The sequence below is a fragment of the Kogia breviceps genome, chromosome 13, assembly GCF_026419965.1.
Source record: "Kogia breviceps isolate mKogBre1 chromosome 13, mKogBre1 haplotype 1, whole genome shotgun sequence".
Classification (NCBI taxonomy): domain Eukaryota; kingdom Metazoa; phylum Chordata; class Mammalia; order Artiodactyla; family Physeteridae; genus Kogia; species Kogia breviceps.
Window position 1 is genome coordinate 46,993,850 of NC_081322.1, and position 18,016 is coordinate 47,011,865.

At 39.8% G+C, this 18,016-nt stretch overlaps 1 protein-coding gene across 2 annotated transcripts in view; it reads left to right on the forward strand.

The window, feature by feature from the left end:
- The window catches only part of NT5DC1 (5'-nucleotidase domain containing 1), an 88,225-nt gene that overhangs the window by 56,398 nt on the left and 13,811 nt on the right, over positions 1–18,016 (forward strand). For both annotated transcript variants that reach the window (XM_059082915.2, XM_059082916.2), the window contains exons 7-9: positions 5,764–5,938; positions 7,546–7,643; positions 17,538–17,656. In XM_059082915.2, coding sequence (XP_058938898.1) covers positions 5,764–5,938; positions 7,546–7,643; positions 17,538–17,656 — 392 coding nt within the window. The remainder of the gene's footprint in view (positions 1–5,763; positions 5,939–7,545; positions 7,644–17,537; positions 17,657–18,016) is intronic.

Below are 18,016 nucleotides of genomic sequence, written 5' to 3' on the forward strand. Positions count from 1 at the left end.
GATCAAGTTCTTCTAGGGAGGAAAAAAAAAAAAAAAGGTTTTCAGAAAGCTATCTGGTTTTATAAGGGTATTCTATAGCAATGTTTCTCAAAGTGTGGTCCTTGGACTAATCACCTAAACTGGGAAACTGTTAGAAATGCACATATTCAGGCCCCACCCCTAATCTACTTGAATCCGAAACTCTTAGAGTATTTTAACAACCACTACTCTACAGAAATTCTGTTTTGGGGAGATTGCATACATGCGTACCTCGGAAATACAGTGGGTTCAGTTCCAGACCACAGCAATAAAGCAAATATCACAGTAAACCAAGTCACACGAATTTCTTGGTCTCCCAGTGCATATAAAAGTTATGTTTATACTTTACTGTGGTCTGTTAAGGAGGAGAAACACCGTGGAAATGGGTGTTTATTGTGACTAAAGAGTTATCTGCCTGTGACATCACCATGAGGTGTAGACTCAGGCAATCCTAAGATTATAAAATGGTCCATTTAAGCCATCTGTTTCACAGGTTTGCAAGTGTCTTATTGGCCAGGTGTGAGCCTCTGGAGCCCCAGAGCCCCACTAGAGATCTCTAGGGTGGGGCACAGTAATCGATATTTGTTACAAGTGCTATACCAGATTCATATTGCTCTCAGTTTGGGAATCATGGATTCAGGCATCATAACTTACTTCCTCCCCCTAGTTCCTCTATCAGATCTTGTGGACCAAGCCAGTGTCCCTTAGCTGTCAGTGCTCTTGCATTTGAATGTTTAACTTTCATATGCTTTCCCTTCTCTCCAATCTCATCTCCAACACAAGTCTTCTCTTTATCAGTCAAGGTTCTTCATTCAGTGTTCATGCCCATGTGTGACATCGCACATCAGCAGTAATTAATATGTATTGGTTGCCTCTTATGTATAAAGCTGTATGTTAGGTAATCAGATACTGTAAAATTAAGAAATCCCTGCCCTCTGAGAGCCAGTGATATACAATGACGCATGCAAGATATACAGATAATAATAGCAAAAGTTCTAGTTCTTATAGCTTAGAGCCATAATTCTTAATCCTGACTGTACACTGAAATTACTTGGGGAGCTTTAAAAAAAAATATCAGTGGCATCACCCCAGCCCAGACCAATTAAATCAGAATCTTTGGGGTAGATAACATACAGAGATAGAAGTCAAATACTATTAATGTAAAATTTTATAAATTATGTTTTTCAGTACATTTTATACTTCATTTCTCAATTCTTATTTGTTGTCCTTTTCCAAGCATTATATTTAGCACATAGATACTCACTTTACCCAATCTAGACATTCAAGATTTCTTAATTTACAAATATATTAGATAGAAACAAATCATACAGGAAGCATAAACAAGAAATCTGTTTTAATATTAAATTTCAGTTTCATCTTCTGCCTTCTGTAAATAAGCAAATGAAATCTAGAACATATTTAATCTATTGTTTATCTCCTTCATCCTTCAAAAACTATTTCAGTATCTCTTGGCCAAAAAAATCATATATGTATATTTCAGAAAACTAATTATATCATCTCTTACAGCAAGTACATTTAAACAGTTCAGAGCTAAACATTTTAGCTATTCACTAGCATGCTCTTCTATAACCTATAAAGGTTGTAAATATTTCGGTCTCTCCTAAATTATGTTCTGCAATGGAAATAACAACAGACCTTATTTGGAGGCTGATGGTGGAGGTGTTATTAGCATCCTGGCATCTCTAATCCCCCTGGACAACAGCTTTGAGAACTGTAGCCACAAATCACACAAACAGTAGTGATACAGTAAGTGAGGAAGATGCTTACTAACGCCGTGATGATAGAAATTGTGATGTGGCATGATTACCTATTAGACTAAAAAAGGTATTTTTATTAAAGTTGTACCTTTTTTTTTTTTTTTTTTTTTTTTTTTTACCACTAGAGGTCCCTCAATCCTTAATCATGTTTGATACATGCAGGCCATTTTCAGTGTTTTTCAGTGCCCGTCAGACTGTCGCAACACTTTGCTATTATTTCCATGACTCTATATTAACCCAATTTTTAATATAAAAGGATGAAACTTTTATTTTTAGAACTAGCTTTTTAAAAATTATACTTTTAATCCCATCTGGATACAGAAAATACCAGCATCTGAGGAGAGAAGAGGGATGGAAAGGCCAGGAAAATGAGTTACATAAAATGGCAGTGAAATAGAATTCCTTTGAGGTTAAGTGAAAACATAGTCTGCTTTGTGAGTTGGGAACAAACAAGACCATTCCTTTCTTTCCACCTTAGGTCTCAATTCCTTGTCTTGTCTATTCAGTGTTACTCTATCAGTATAAAAATATAATTAACACGATTATTTTTATCAATAGGGATTAAAAAAATAAGGTACTTTAGATAGCATGACTTTGATAGGACATGAATGATACAGTTTTTTATCACAGTTAGGTAATATGTTACAAATCATATTATTACTTTAATTTTAAATAAACATAAATGTTCCTGTGTCTGTCCCTGAACTAATTTAAGTATTCATTCATTGAATGATTGCTCCCTGCTGAACAAAAAGGCAGACTCCCTACCTTTAGGGGAATAATTTAATAGACAGTTACTATTCCAGTGTAGTATGTTTAACATAAATTCCTTTGGTTTAATAGCTTGATTTTTTTCAGCAAAATATGAGCGTGTATTAGAGACAACAATACTAAATTATAAACTTCAAAATTGCTAAGAGAAGAGATGTTTTTGTCCCCACCACAAAAAAGAAATGATAATTATGTGACATAATAGAGGTGTTAGCTCATGCTATAGTAGTAATCATATTGCAGTATGTACATGTCAAATCAACATGTTGTACACCTTAGACTTACATAGTATGTAAGTTTATATGTCAGTTATATCAATAAAAATAAAATTTTAAAAGATGAGTATATTTATATTAATATACCTCCTATTTCTTTAATGATTTAAGGTTACATGGGAATGAAAATATTTTACCCAACAACAGTTAGTGATCTTTTATAGCAAGAGTGACGCATAACTTGCCATGGGGTATCTGTTTGTACAGGACTTGTCTTTTTTAGTTTGTTCATTTCACTCTGGCTTGTGAACAAAACTAGGACATCCCCATTATTTCCTCAGAGAGTAATTTTCTCCAACTAGGCTATTATGTTTGTACTCTTTTAGATTAGGTTTATTAAGGGAAACTAATACTGATCTAGGCAAGAATTTTTAAATATAGTATTTAAATGTATATGTTTTATTCATTTGGAAATGAAATAGTAGCTTTTTAACAGTAACATATTTTGATCACTAGATGGCACTAAGCAAATATAGCTAAGGAAAAAAATAGCCTTTTCTCAGCAATTGTTTTTGAATACAGATGCTTAAGTATATAAATGTTCTCAACATTACATACTACACATCTTTTGTTATCCAGCCCATAATATTACTGTTGCTACAAAAGCTTTGTTTTTCTGGGTGAAATAATCTTACATATATGATCCCTTTGGATAAATTCTGGGAAGGACACAGCTTCTGCCGTTGCTTTGATAGCCACTCACTCATCAAACTTTTCTGTTTTTAGTTATTTAATTTTATTCTTTTGTCTTCCTTAAATTAGTTCTCTACTACTAGTACCTCCTCGTCCCTGAAAAACAAGGTATATTTTAATTTTTTTAAGGGCCATTACATAGCTTCTGGGATATTAAGAGATCTTAGAGATTTACACATGTGTTCTCTGTAGGGCGAAATACAAAAGCACAAACTTTGTTTTTGTTCTTGGTGTTCTAATGTCTGAATATTATTCTCATTTTGTAACATATTCTTTATTTTGTTAAGTAATTTTTTTAATCTGGTTATGATTCTTACAATGTATTATTTTCTGAACAGAGATACTGTAGGCTGAAAATAATAGATATCCTTAATGTTTAAGCTCATTAAATTGGGCTGTTTTACATGACCAAGACATGGGAAGGAATTCTCCTGTTAGGTTAGACTGGTAGACACCCACCCTCCCTGAGCACCTAGCCCCTCAGAGGAGGATGAAACCTCAAACAAAATCAGAATACTCTTCAGCAAAGAAGGGGAGTGGATTTGGGCAGTCAGACAACAGTATTTGCTACCATTTCTGCTTTTGTTTCTTTTTTTTTTTTTTTCTTAGAGACTTCTGTCCTGTCCTGACATTCTTGATATATAACTTTCATTTATTTCAAGTGCATGACATTTTACAGAATTACAGTTATAGCCTATATCTGTTGCAGAGTTTATAATTCACTACAAGCTCGTTCACTTCTTGTTTTGTTTATGCATGTGTCTTTTTCCTAGCAGTTAAGGAAAGTAGGAACTCAGGTTCTCTTTATTTGCTTACTACTGCTATCATGCCCAAAGAACAGTATCTCCAAAGTGCTTTATGAATCTAGTAGCATTTCAACCAAATCTGCAATTATGTGCCTAAGTACTTATAACTTTTAAGGCATCATATCAAACATAGTGGGTGCATCTGACCAGGACTTCTGGAAATGTTGGTACCAGCTGCTTCGGAGCTCAGGCTGACCCCCCTGGACTCTAAAGACCCAAAGGGACAGAGCTGGCCAGCCCAGCTCAGTGACTCAGGTTCTTCGGCTTTCACTGTCAACTGCACCGCCTTCCTGTCTTTTCTTTTTCTTTTTTTTAAAGTGATTTTTAAATAATTTTTATTTATTTTTTTGCTGCACTGGGTCTTCATTGCTTTGTGCGGGCTTTTCTGTAGTTGCGGTGAGCGGGGGCTACTCCTCGTTGCGGGGCTCGGGCTTCTCATCGCGGTGGCTTCTCTTGTTGTGGAGCACAGGCTCTAGGCGCGTGGGCTTCAGTAGTTGCAGCATGCAGGCTTGGTAGTTGCGTCACGGGGGCTCTAGAGCGCAGGCTCAGTAGTTGTGGCACACAGGCTTAGTTGCTCCACAACATGTGGGATCTTCCTGGACCAGGGCTCGAACCCGTGTCCCCTGCTTTGGCAGGTGGATTCTAAACCGCAGCACCACCAGGGAAGTCCCCTTCCTGCCTTTTATGACTTGTTTTTCCATTTAACATCACAGCACCTCCCAGGGGCTGTAATAGACCAGGGCCTCTAGTCTCAGTTTCATCTGAAACAACACTGACTCAGGAACCCAGCTCCCTTCTCCACTGCTTCATGCCAAAGATGTGTTCCTGGTGCATTATCTGAATATGTATTTGTTTGTTATCCGTATTCAGCAAATATTTGTTGAATGATTGAAAGAATATTTGTTAATTGACATTTCAAATGCAGTAAGGTTTTCTTTGATTTGAAAATGCTGATGTATTGTGTTTATCGTGTTATCTGTTTTAACACTTTATCAGTCCTTGTCAAATAACCAAAAAATATTTTCAGCTGACATTCTCAATCATCATGTTTTTTAAGAACAAGATGTATTCTTTTGCGGTACGCGGGCCTCTCACTGTTGCGGCCTCTCCCGTTGCGGAGCACAGGCTCCGGACGCGCAGGCTCAGCGGCCATGGCTCACGGGCCCAGCAGCTCCGCGGCATGTGGGATCTTCCCGGACCGGGGCACGAACCCGTGTCCCCTGCATCGGCAGGTGGACTCTCAACCACTGCGCCACCAGGGAAGCCCAAGAAGTATTCTTTAAAAGCAGTTAGTAATGGCGTCGTTGCTGGATTATTCGAACCTAGTTTTTATCCTTTTAGTTTTATCTATAGGTTGTTTGAGAATACACTGAGTCAAAAAATTTTAAAAAGAAAAACCTCCTTGATATTTTTATTTTTCAGAAAACTGTGGCATATATTTTCCAGAAATAAAAAGAGATCCAGGCAGGTATTTACACACTTGTCCGGAATCTGTTAAAAAGTGGCTTCGACAGCTAAAAAATGCTGGGAAAATTCTTATGTTAATTACCAGTTCTCACAGTGATTACTGTAGACTCCTCTGTGAATATATCCTTGGGTAAGTGACGAGTCATTTCGTTTTCATGATCTTATGCTGATAACAAATTACACCAGTGCTTTTTTAAAAGTGTTAGCCATGACCATATCATTATATTAAACAATGCTGAGTGACAAGTGATTGTTTCTCATAAGAGCCCTTATCATCTCCTGACAGAAACGCACCCCAAATACATTGTAGATTATAGCCCCTGACACTTAGCTGGAATACAATCCCCCCTCTGTAGCCATTTCCGTGTGGAGCCAGGCACTTCCCCATTTACAGGACCAGGGGTGGGATTGACATCCATGAACATCGAGGCAGCATAAATGCATAGACTTAAAATAAGACAGCCATGGGCTCAAGCCCTGCCTTGAAGCTCACCGCGTGACATAGGGTAGGTTCTATGACCTCTCTAAGCCTCAATTTCACCATCTTAAAGATGGAACAGTAATATCTCATAGGAGTGGGGGTAAGTTTCAATAGCACAATACAGGTAAAAGTATGAGAGTAGTTGGTAAGTCTCAGCAAGTGTTAATGCTTATCTATGGCATTCTTACGAGCAATGCCAGGGAATATCCATGGTCAGAATTGCCGTGAATATGAAGCAAATTTTAGCCTCAAAACTGACCTCTTGCCAACCTGTTTAGCTTCCTGATTTCCATGTTCCTCAGCACATGTGGATTCAGATTGGCCTATGGTGTACTTACAGTCTGTCAGTGGTTTTCTGCTTTCTGATTATTGTATAGGTTTGGGATCCTTGAAGTGAATTAAGGCTGCAGCCCTGTATGCCTTGGAAAGTACCTTTTGTAGAGACATTTGCTGTCCTGGTAGTGGGACCATGCTTCAGAATAAACACTTTGGAGTCTTAATTTCTTTTTCATTAGCATAGATTACCAAACTTTTTCTTCATATCTTAATTCCTCTGCAGTGTCGTTTTGCTGTGTAAAAGTGTTCTGGAATGTTGGGTAAATATTATCTCCCCAATGTAATAGTGAGTCTGTCACGAGCAAGGACTATCTTTCCTTTGCTGTCCCAAATAATCCTTAATATAGTGTTAAATACAGACTAAAAACAATTATTATTGTTGCCTAAAAATTACCATATTATACTACTACCCTGATTTTCAAAATAAGGTATCTACACATTTTGAACACTCTCTGAAAAATGTCATCTGACTTGTTATAATGCTAGCGTTCTGTAGGACCCATGTAACACACAAAATTATTAATAACTCTTGATGTTAATAAATCCAGACAAATTTCAGGCCCCAAATCTGAAAACATAGCTCGTGAATATTTTAGGTGTTAGAAACTATTGAATTTACACACTATAATTATTGCCATAGCGAGAAAACCAGCTTAGCAGCTAGAGTTAATGAGTTAATGTGCTTTTTTTTCCCCCTTATGTTTGTATTGATACTTCACGGTGGTGTCAGGATGATTAGTGCTTGACTACCTTCTATTTCCAGTGTAAGGTTCACCTTAGAATGTATAGAAAGCATAGAAAAGTTAATCAAAAGATCAGAAATGATGCTGCGGTCAAATAGGCAAAGATTAAGTTCTGTTTTATATGGACCTTTTCTAATTCCTTAAGATAAATTTATGAAAAATATCATTGCTTTTTAGGAATGATTTTGAATATCTTTTTGACATTGTGATTACAAATGCACTGAAGCCTGGTTTCTTCTCCCATTTACCAAGTCAGAGGCCTTTCCGGACACTTGGTAAGTTAACATTTTGTACCTCTACTCTCCTATTTAAGGTTTGTTCACTCAGTTACTCAATAAATACCTGTTGGCTGACAGCCATGTACAAAGCTCTGTGTTAGATGCAACAAGGGGAATAAAAGAGATACCAGGTGTTCTTTTCCCTCATTGGGATGCATAAACAAACACGTAAGCAAGTTGGTAAATGCCTGGGATATGATTACAGGTCATGTTACCTGTTGAGATGGAAATGACTGCCTGGTGAGGTAGGGTTAACCCAGAGGCCACCTTAGAGTGCCTGGCCAGGGGACACCTGTCTGAAAAGGTTAGGTGAAGTGACTTGCCAGGCGGGACCTGTAGGGATGAGTAATGAGAAGAGCAGAGGAAGTGTGTCCCTGGCAATGGGACAAACAAATGCAAAGGCTCCATGTGAGGGTAGTTTGGGCTCGTTCCTGTGACAGAGAAGAGACCTGTGATTCTGGCACACAGTCATGGGCAGAGAAGGGGTGAAATTACGGAGGCAGGCAGCCTCATACACTGTGGAAATGGTTTTGATTTTTATTCCAAAAGCAACCTGAAGCTATTCAGTTGAGATGTATGAGTGACATAGAGACCTTTTCGGCTGCTGGGTGGGGAATGGATTGGATGTGGGGAAGGACAGAGAGAAAGAGGGAGACCAGGCTATTGAGTGTCGCAAGTGAAACATTGTGGTGCTTTGGTCTGAGGCAGTAGTACTGGAAATGGAGAGAGGTAGACATATTTAAGATATGTTGTGCAGATGGAAAACTCAAGACTTGGTGATGCTTTAGAAGCAGCAGATGAAAAGGGAGTTAATCAAAAATGACTTCAGGTTGCTGATTTCTCTTTTTTCTGAATTGAGCAAATGGGTAAATGGTGCGACCATTTACAGCCATGAGGAAAAATACAGAGGAAAAGTTTGTGCAGGGTGCTTCTTTTTTTTTTTTTTTTGGTACGCGGGCCTCCCACTGCTGTGGCCTCTCCCGCTGCGCGGAGCACAGGCTCCGGACGCGCAGGCTCAGCGGCCATGGCTCACGGGCCCAGCCGCTCCGCGGCATGTGGGATCCTCCCGGACCGGGGCACGAACCCGTGTCCCCTGCATCGGCAGGCGGACTCTCAACCACTGCACCACCAGGGAAGCCCCCAGGGTGCTTCTTAATATAACTATTAAGAACTCATTTTTCAACATATTAATTTTGAAATAACTGTGAGTTATCTAACTGGAGCTCTCAATTAGGAAATTTATATAAATGAGCCTGGAGCCCAAGAGAATAGGTGTAGGTTCAGGATATAAATTTGGGATTCATCAGCTCATAGAGGGGTATTTAAAGCCCTGGGCTTACATGAGATCACATAGAGGGAGAATACAGATAGGCAGAAGGCCCAGACCAAGCTCTGACACACTCTGAAATTAAGGATAGAGAAGAAAGAGTGTGATGTAGGAGCAGACAGATTATAGTGAGGGAAATAGAGTACAACATTCATAAACCAGCGAGGAGAGGAGAGAGTGGTCACCTAGGGCAAATGCTACTGAAAGTCAATTGGAGAAGGAAAGAGAAATGTCCATTGTCGTGGACAAGACAGAGATCACTGGTGTCTTGACCACCGATAGATATAGAACCAGACTGCAATATCTTGGAAGAGTTCATTGGAGGTAGTGGAACCCATGAGTGTAAACAACTCTTTCCAGAATTTTAGCTATGAAAATAGTCAAACAATTGAGGTTTTAGCTGGAAGACAATGTAGGATCAAGGGCATACAGGTGGTCCCTGATTTACAGTGCTTCAACTTAGATTTTTTGACGTCATGATGGTACGAAAGCAATACACATTCAGTAGAAACTGCACTTCAAATTTAGAATTTTAATCTTTTCCCAGGCTAGCAATATGCCTCTTGATACTCTCTCTTGATGCTGGGAATGGGCAACAAGCCACAGCTCCAGTCATCCAGTACCTCAGATCATGAGGTTAAACAGCCAGTACCCTTACAACCATGCTGTACCCATACAGCCATTCTGTTTTAATTGAATACTGATTCAGTAAATTCAATGAAGTATGCAGTACTTTGTTGTAAAACAGGCTCTGTGTTAGATGACTTTGCCCAGTTGTAGGCTAATGTAAGTGTTCTGAGCATGTTTAAGGTAGGCTAGGCTAATGTTCGGTAGGTTAGGTGTATTAAAGGTGTTTTTGACTTAAGATATTTTCAACTTACGCTGGGTTTATCGGGTTGTAACTCCATCGTAAATCAAGGAAGACCTGTAGTTTATGTTTTTTAACTGAAGGTACTCGAATATGCATTATGCTGATGAGAACGATCTAGTACAGTTGTTTGTAACTGTGGCAGTTTCGCTCCTCAGGGCAACTTCAGCAACGTCTGGAGACATTTGGTTGTCAACAACTTTGGAGGAGGGATACTACTGGCATCTAGTGGGTAGAGGCCAGAGATGCTGCTAACACAGGACAGCACCCCTACCGCCACCAACAAAGAATTATCTGGCCCCAAATCTCAGTAGTGCCAAGGTTAAGAAACCCTGGCCTAGTAGAAAGGCAGGGATCGATTGTTTTTTATATATTGGTTTAATGTCTTATATAAATCCTTGATGTTAAAAAAATAATCAGGGATTCAGTCACTTTGCTGTGTACCTGAAGCTAACACAACATTATAAATCAACTAATACTCCAGTATAAAATAAAAATTAAATTTAAAAAAAAGAAATAATCAAGGCATCAAATAGGACTCTTTGTATTAAACCAGGAAAAAAATGTCAATGTTTTTCTCTTCTTCACAAACTTATATTTAAATACATGAACTAAGTACTCAATAGATGTTTATTTTTACTTTTATCTTCAAGGTTTTCATATTTTGTTCCAAGAAAATCCATATCTGTTCTATACCTACAGTAGTACTTATGCCATTTCACCAAGATTTTTATTAAAATTTTACTCAGACACAAACACCAGTAACAGAAAACAATGCACGTTAAAAATATACCAAATTTTTTAACATATTGGAGACCACAAATGCATTATCTTATGCTGACAAATTACTGTACTTTGTGCAGTATTTCTATTTAATTGAAGAGCATTCAAAGATATAAGGGTAAGCTTTTAAAAACTACAACCATGTAGAGGTATCTATCTTATAACCTCTGTGCAGTATTTTCTTTTGGTTTTACACTATCAGATTGGATTTGAGGACTGACATAATAATGGTTATCCAAACTGTATTTTCAGGTATTATATTCATTAAAAGACTTGATAGTCATCTTGGCTGAATTTAAAGTGTGAAAATGTTGTAAGTCTTAACTTTAAGAGTTGGAAAGTCTGGATGGATGAAATAGGACCCAAAGTCCTATCACCATTGTCTATAATGATTAGAATAAAATGCCTATGGACCTCAGTGTATGGGATTTCATGCTTTTATATAGATATAGAGCTTGTCTCAGTTTTTTCACATCCAGAAGGGATTAGACTAGAAGATCTCTAAAGTACTTTCCAGCTTTAGTTTTCTGGTCCTCTGATTTAAAATATTTTGGTGTAAGACACAGTGAATCCTGCAGTTTCTGGAGCTGATACAAAATAGTTTATCCACATTTAGAGGGCAAAAGGATTGCCAGAACTATTATTAATAAGAGGTTCATACTGCTCATATTAAAGAATCTCTAATACATGGTGTTCTGTTACAGTGTTTATTTTGCTGCCGATTCTGATTCTTCTACCTCTAACTGCTCTGTCTCTGTTTGCACTGCTGGTTTCCCTTCACCTTTCTTGTTAAATGTCGCTACTCTCTAGCATTCTGCATTGACCCTCCTTTCTTCTCCTGCTGTTGTCAGCTCTCTACCACCCTCTGGTTTTAACTGTCACCTGTTCGCCAATGACTCCTAATTCCTTAATTCTTCGTTTCACTTTTCCCTGACTTACAGAGGCCTGTTTCTGTCTTCTAAGCTTTCCATGCCCCAGAGCCCTGGCATCACATGAAACTTGACATACCTATAACAACTCATTCATTTCCCATATTCCATAACTCTGTTATAACTTTTCGAACCACAGATCTTGCCCAAGTTAGGGAAATCTGTCATCTTCAGCTCCTCTCTCCCCTTAACAACTAACCTATCCTCCAGTTTTCTCAAGTTTGTCACCTGACACTCCCTTATCATCCCTTGTATGAATTGGCACAGTATTACGTCAGGTCCGGGTTATTACAGTACTTAACTGATCTCTCAGCCTTGTAACCCGCCAAACATCCCACATACGGCAGTTAATGTTATTGTACAAGTCACGTCAGTTGGCCCTTACGTGACGGTCCAGTGTCTCGTAAGTCAGATCATTGCTCCAAATGATTAAAGTTAGAAGTAAAATTAAGGCAAAGAAGCTTGTTGGGATGGAAGGCACGGTGAGCCAAATCCCAGAGACCCCGGCGCTGCAGCATCCTCTGCGCAGTCGCACCGGACTGATGGCAGCCGTTGTCATGGAGGCGCGGAAAGGGAGGGTGGGGACTCGGCAGCTGGGGGGCTGAGCTCCATTCAGCTTGATTCCCTACAGGGGCTTAAGGACTGTTTGGGGGGCGGGGAACCACTTCTAGGCAAAATCTGTTATCTCACGACTCAGCTTGTCTCCAGAGCTAAGGCTTGGTGTGGGGAGGGAGTCCGTCCACCTTGCAAGATTGTAAATTCGGTGGGGAGAGGAACCCACGTCAGTCTCCTGCTTCCACCTACCCCTCCCCCGCACCGCCCAATTTGGGAATCATGACCCAACTTGCTGTCTTTGGTGTCTTGGCCTCAGCTTTCACCTACCCACTGACTCCCAAATGTCTCCCCAGCTGTCTGCCAGGACCTCACAACATATTTTGTCTTGCACACCAGACACCTCCACCCAGTATTCTGAAATCAAACTTGATTCTCCTTCCACCTTGAAAGCAAACGACAGCCAAACATACTGGTCACTTTGTATTCCTTACCTTCTTTTTTTTTTTTTTTTTTTTTTTTTTTTGCGGTATGCGGGCCTCTCACTGTTGTGGCCTCTCCCGTTGCGGAGCACAGGCTCCGGACGCGCAGGCCTAGCGGCCATGGCTCACGGGCTTAGTTGCTCCGCGGCATGTGGGATCTTCCCGGACCAGGGCACGAACCCGTGTCTCCTGCATCGGCAGGCGGATTCTCAACCACTGCGCCACCAGGGAAGCCCTCCTTACCTTCTTTACTTGACCAGCCGCTGAATAAACCCAGCTGGAAACCTTCATCATCTTCACCCTTTCACATCCAGGAGGCTGTGCATCAAGTCCTGGGGGGGGTTGTTTGTTTCTTGTTTTGTCTTGTTTTTTTCCATAAAGTCCTGTTTTTAACCTGCCTCAGAAATATCTCATCTCCGCCGTCCCCTCCCTTCCCGTTAAGCTTTTATCATTCTTCCCCATTCTACCTCACCCGTCTGTCTCCCTTTATACCTCTATTTCTGTCTCTTGCCCACTGCCCTCAGATACTTTTCGTTGGCATAGATTTCTATTTGTCACTTGCTTTTAATTTCAGTATATTTTGTATTGCTCACTTATTACTGTTAGAACTACAATATATTTAATATATTTATCACACACAGAATCTCATTGGCTCCCCACTCCATATAGCACCCTAAGGCTAAGTCTGGTTGCTAGGTTACCTTTTCATCTACATTCTCACTGCTTCCCACAGGTGCCCATTACTCTCTCCTCTGTGAAATGAATGCCTTTCATTGTGCTATCAGGTTTTTGTTTTGTTTTGTTTTCCTGCTGTTCTTTATCAGTGTTTCTCAGACTTTACACTCAAATCACCTAGGTATCTTGTTAAAATGGAGATTCTGATCCAGTAGGGCTGGGCAAAAGGCTTCGATCTGCATTTCTAAACAGATTTTCTGTTGAAACAGATGCTACTGGTCAGATCATCAAGAGGACTTTAGTAAGACCAAGAGAATGTCTTAGTACATTTAATTGAAGGTTGTTATTCTGAAAAGAAATAAACTTCCTATCATTTTAGGTGTGGAAATGAGCTAGGTAGTTAAGCATATTTAACTAAACGACCAAACCCAAAGTAGATAAAGGGTAAGAGTAGGAGTTTCACTTTCTGTTCTATGAAGTTTGCTCCAGCTCACTGGTGAAGTATTTATTTCCTTTAATAGTATAATTTCCATTTTATAGTCCCCAACACAGGCAGGCATTTTAGGAGGTATTTTACTTGAAAAGTATCTTACTGCCCATTCCGAAAACAATGTGTGTATGAAAATCCATAATCGGTGAGAAATTTTTCTAGCTCAAAATTGAAGAAGGGATGTATAATAGTAAATGTGAACTGTTCAGTGAAGTTCATATAAGAAGGAGTCCTAGAAATCAAAACAATTATAAATATATTTTAATCATAAATCACTGTTAAGTAAACTCCTAGCAAGTCAGAGATTGCTCCTGGAAAATAAACATTCTGAGCTCAAGAACTCAGCCCATCTAGTTCACTGCCATATCCCTCATACCTAAATTGGTTTGTGAAAGATTGTTGAAATAAAGAGTGAAAGAAGAAAAGAAAGAAATCCTGGTGGGGTTTTGTTTGATCCCACCAGGTGAATTCTGCCATGTTTGTAACTTTTTCCTTGTAACATTTCACATGTCTATCAAAAAGACTATTAAATAAATCATGGAATTTTAAAAAACAGGCAGATCACAATGTATTATCAATAAAAAAAAGTTTTAAAAAAATCAAGTTGCAGAACAGTGTGCCGAATATGCTGATATTTGCATTTAAAAGGGAGGAGGGGTCACGAGTGTTGTATTAGTTTGCTAGGGCTACTGTAACAAAATACCACAGACTGAGTGGCTGAAACAATGGAAATTTCTTTTTTCACACTTCTGGAGGCTAGAAGTCTGAGGTCAAGGTGTCAAAAAGATTGGTTTCTTCCGAGGCCTTTCTTCTTGGCTTATAGATGGCCATCTTCTCCCTGTAGCATCACATGGTCTTTCTTCTGTGTCCTAATTGCCTAAATATGTGTCCTAATTTCCTCTTTTTATGAGGACGCCAATAGTATTGGATTAGGGCCCACCCCGTGGCCTCATTTTAACTGAGCCACCTCTTTAAAGGCCCTGTCTCCAAGTACAGTCACATTCTGGGGGACAGGGTTAGTGCTTCTGCATATGAATTTTAGGGGACCACAGTTCAGCTCATAATATATATATACACGTGCCCAAACTAATCAAATTGTATGCTTTATGTGCAGTTTATTTTATGTTGATTATACCTCAATAAATATTTCAAAAGTGGAGAAAAAGAATATATATTTATATTTGCTTTTATATGCATAAAAGAATGATTACCTTTTGCAGAAGAGGTGAGCACATAGTAGGTAGAGTTCAAAAATGATCTTTTAAAAATACTTAAATGGGGCTTCCCTGGTGGCGCAGTGGTTGAGAATCCGCCTGCCGATGCAGGAGACACGGGTTCGTGCCCTGGTCCGGGAAGATCCCACATGCCGTGGAGCAACTAAGCCCGTGAGCCATGGCCGCTGGGCCTGCGCGTCCAGAGCCTGTGCTCCGCAACGGGAGAGGCCACAACAGTGAGAGGCCCGCATACCGCAAAAAAAAAAAAAAAAAAAAAAAAATACTTAAATGTATTACTGATTCAAAAACATCACACAAATACATACTTTTAAAACATTGGTAAGGTAGTAACACCAAAGGCTCTGGGAGTTGGGAGAAGCTGCTGGGAGCTGCCACAGGAGCCAGTTCTGACGTCACACCAGTCAGGCCCAGGCACGTGAGTTCTCCGGCTCTCTGTCTTATCTGAGTCGTGGAGCTTGCTTTCTTCAAGGCTGTCAGCCATAGCCTTGACTGTGTCATTTCCCCCTATTAATTTTGTAACTATTATGCTGACTAAAAATGTACTGTTTTGTTTTTTTGTTTTTGCTTGTCCATATGGTCTTACAGTTAATAAATGAGAAGATTTACTTTGTTATTGTAAAACACAGCTGCATCCAGAAGCAAATTACAGTTTTCAAAAGAGTTTTAGTTTGATTTACTATTTGCTTTTAATTGAGTGTTGTCTTACTCCTTGTCTTCTAGCCCTAATTTGAAGTCCTTTGAGGGGTGATTGTAGCAGTTTGGTAACTTTGGGCAGATCCCTTAGCTTCTCCAGATTTCAGTTTCTGCGCCTGTGAATTGAAGGGATAGCAGCTAAGACTTCTTCAGCACTGTGTGGCCCACACTTTTCCATGTGCTCCATCTGTGTTAATTCACTTATACACTCACTCTATGAGGGAAGTACTGTTATGATCCCCATTTTAAAACCGAGGAAACAAATCACAGTCACTCTCTTATCCCCTTTGTCCTCCTCTGTTTGTTCTCTATTGTATTTATTATCTTCTAATATACTTTTTAAAGTATATTAAGTGTCATCATTGTACTGCTTGCAGGGCACATTTATTTATATTATGTGAAAATGAAAGTTCATATAACTGTTTCCCATAGACCATGAAGAGAAGTGTGAAAATGTTTGGGTTTATAAAGATTGTGCTTGAAGCTTCCTTGAGTTTGTTCCCTTGGATTGTATCGCTTTCACTTCAGTTCTGATGCTTTCACAGCCCATATTGGCTCCCCGCTGCTGGAATTAATAGTTTTCTGAGTCCCACAGCTTCTCGGTTTATGGAGGTTCTACCAGAGCCCTGGAAGCTGCCCTGCATGAATCAGTACCCTGCAGAGCGGCTTCCAGTGTGGGAGCTGGAAACGGGGATGGGGAGGGAGGGGTTTGTGTAAAGTGAGTATTTTGTTTTGGTCTTTGTATAAAGAAGGGTTTTTTCCTTTCTGTTAATTACTGAGTCCCAATATGTGAGAAATTATGATTCTGTAGCTCTGTTTTTAATAAGCAATGGAAAGATTCCCTTCCCACTGTTACAGTGGGCCTCTACATATCAAATGTACATTTGCTTTCAAAAATATCTGCATAAATTACTCATTTCCCAGTTGCCATCAAACCCACATTATTTACATGGTAAGTCATTCTGTGCTAAGTACAGACAGACCGACAGACATGAGAAATAATTGGTTTTCACTGTGTTTCTCCAGGAATATGCTGAGTCTTCTTAGACTCTTAATGTTAAGCTAATACATGGTTGGTTTTTTAACTACTCTTTCGAGAATAGTAGGGTTTTCACTTGATTGTGTAGAAGAATTTAAAAATGGCTGCTGAAATGTCAACCAAATGGGCATAAATATCTCTTGAGCTTAAGCTGGTGGTTGCTGTGATATGGCTTTAATTATCTGTAAGTGCGTTTTTAGAATTCCTTGTTCTGGAGGAATTCACTCATATCGTTGTGATATGTTGGACTCATTTATTATCACCAACAATGGGGGAGGCTCTGCCTTTGTGAGGGAAGAGGGTGTATAGGATATCTCTGTACCTTCCTCTCAATTTTAACGTGAACTTAAAACCGCTCTTAAAAAAATATATTTAGGGCTTCCCTGGTGGCGCAGTGGTTGAGAATCCGCCTGCCGATGCAGGGGACACGGGTTCGTGCCCCGGTCCGGGAAGATCCCACGTGCCGCGGAGCGGTTGGGCCCGTGAGCCATGGCCGCTGAGCCTGCGCGTCCGGAGCCTGTGCTTCGCAACGGGAGAGGCCACAACAGTGAGAGGCCCGCATATCACACACACACACACACACACACACACACACACACACACAAAATATATATATATATATATATATATATATTTAAAAAGTATATATACTTATGTCCCTGAAGTGCTTATGATACATGGGTGATCACTGAATGCTAGCTCCCATCCCCAAATGGTTCCTTCTTGTACGTGTCCTACAGCCGTGCCAGCGTGTGGTCTGTCCAGCTGGGTGCTATCACTTGATTAAAAAGTATATGATTGTCAAACTGTATTTTCAGAGAATGATGAGGAGCAGGAGGCACTGCCATCTCTGGATAAACCTGGCTGGTACTCCCAAGGGAATGCTGTCCACCTTTATGAACTTCTGAAGAAAATGACTGGCAAACCTGAACCCAAGGTATTTTCTGACTGAGCCCAGTTTACAAGGGCTTGGAGATATAAGCCCTTGTAAACTACACAACTCTAAGTGCATTCAGCATAGTTACCTGTGAGGGGATCACCTGCCTCTGCCTGTCTGCCAACCTCCTTGCCTACCTCTTCTGCTTCAATAAGCCTTTCCTTTGTTGAGGTACACTGAGTCTTTCTCCGTAGCAGCGAAAAGCAGATATTCCAAGCAGGAGGCCACAGACCTGAGAGGTACAATGGAATAGTGTGTGGGCCACCTGAGGAATGTTATCCTGATAACTGTCCATCAAGAATATTTTTATGTGTAAAACAAGCAGCAACTGATTATACTATAGACTGAAGACACATTCGC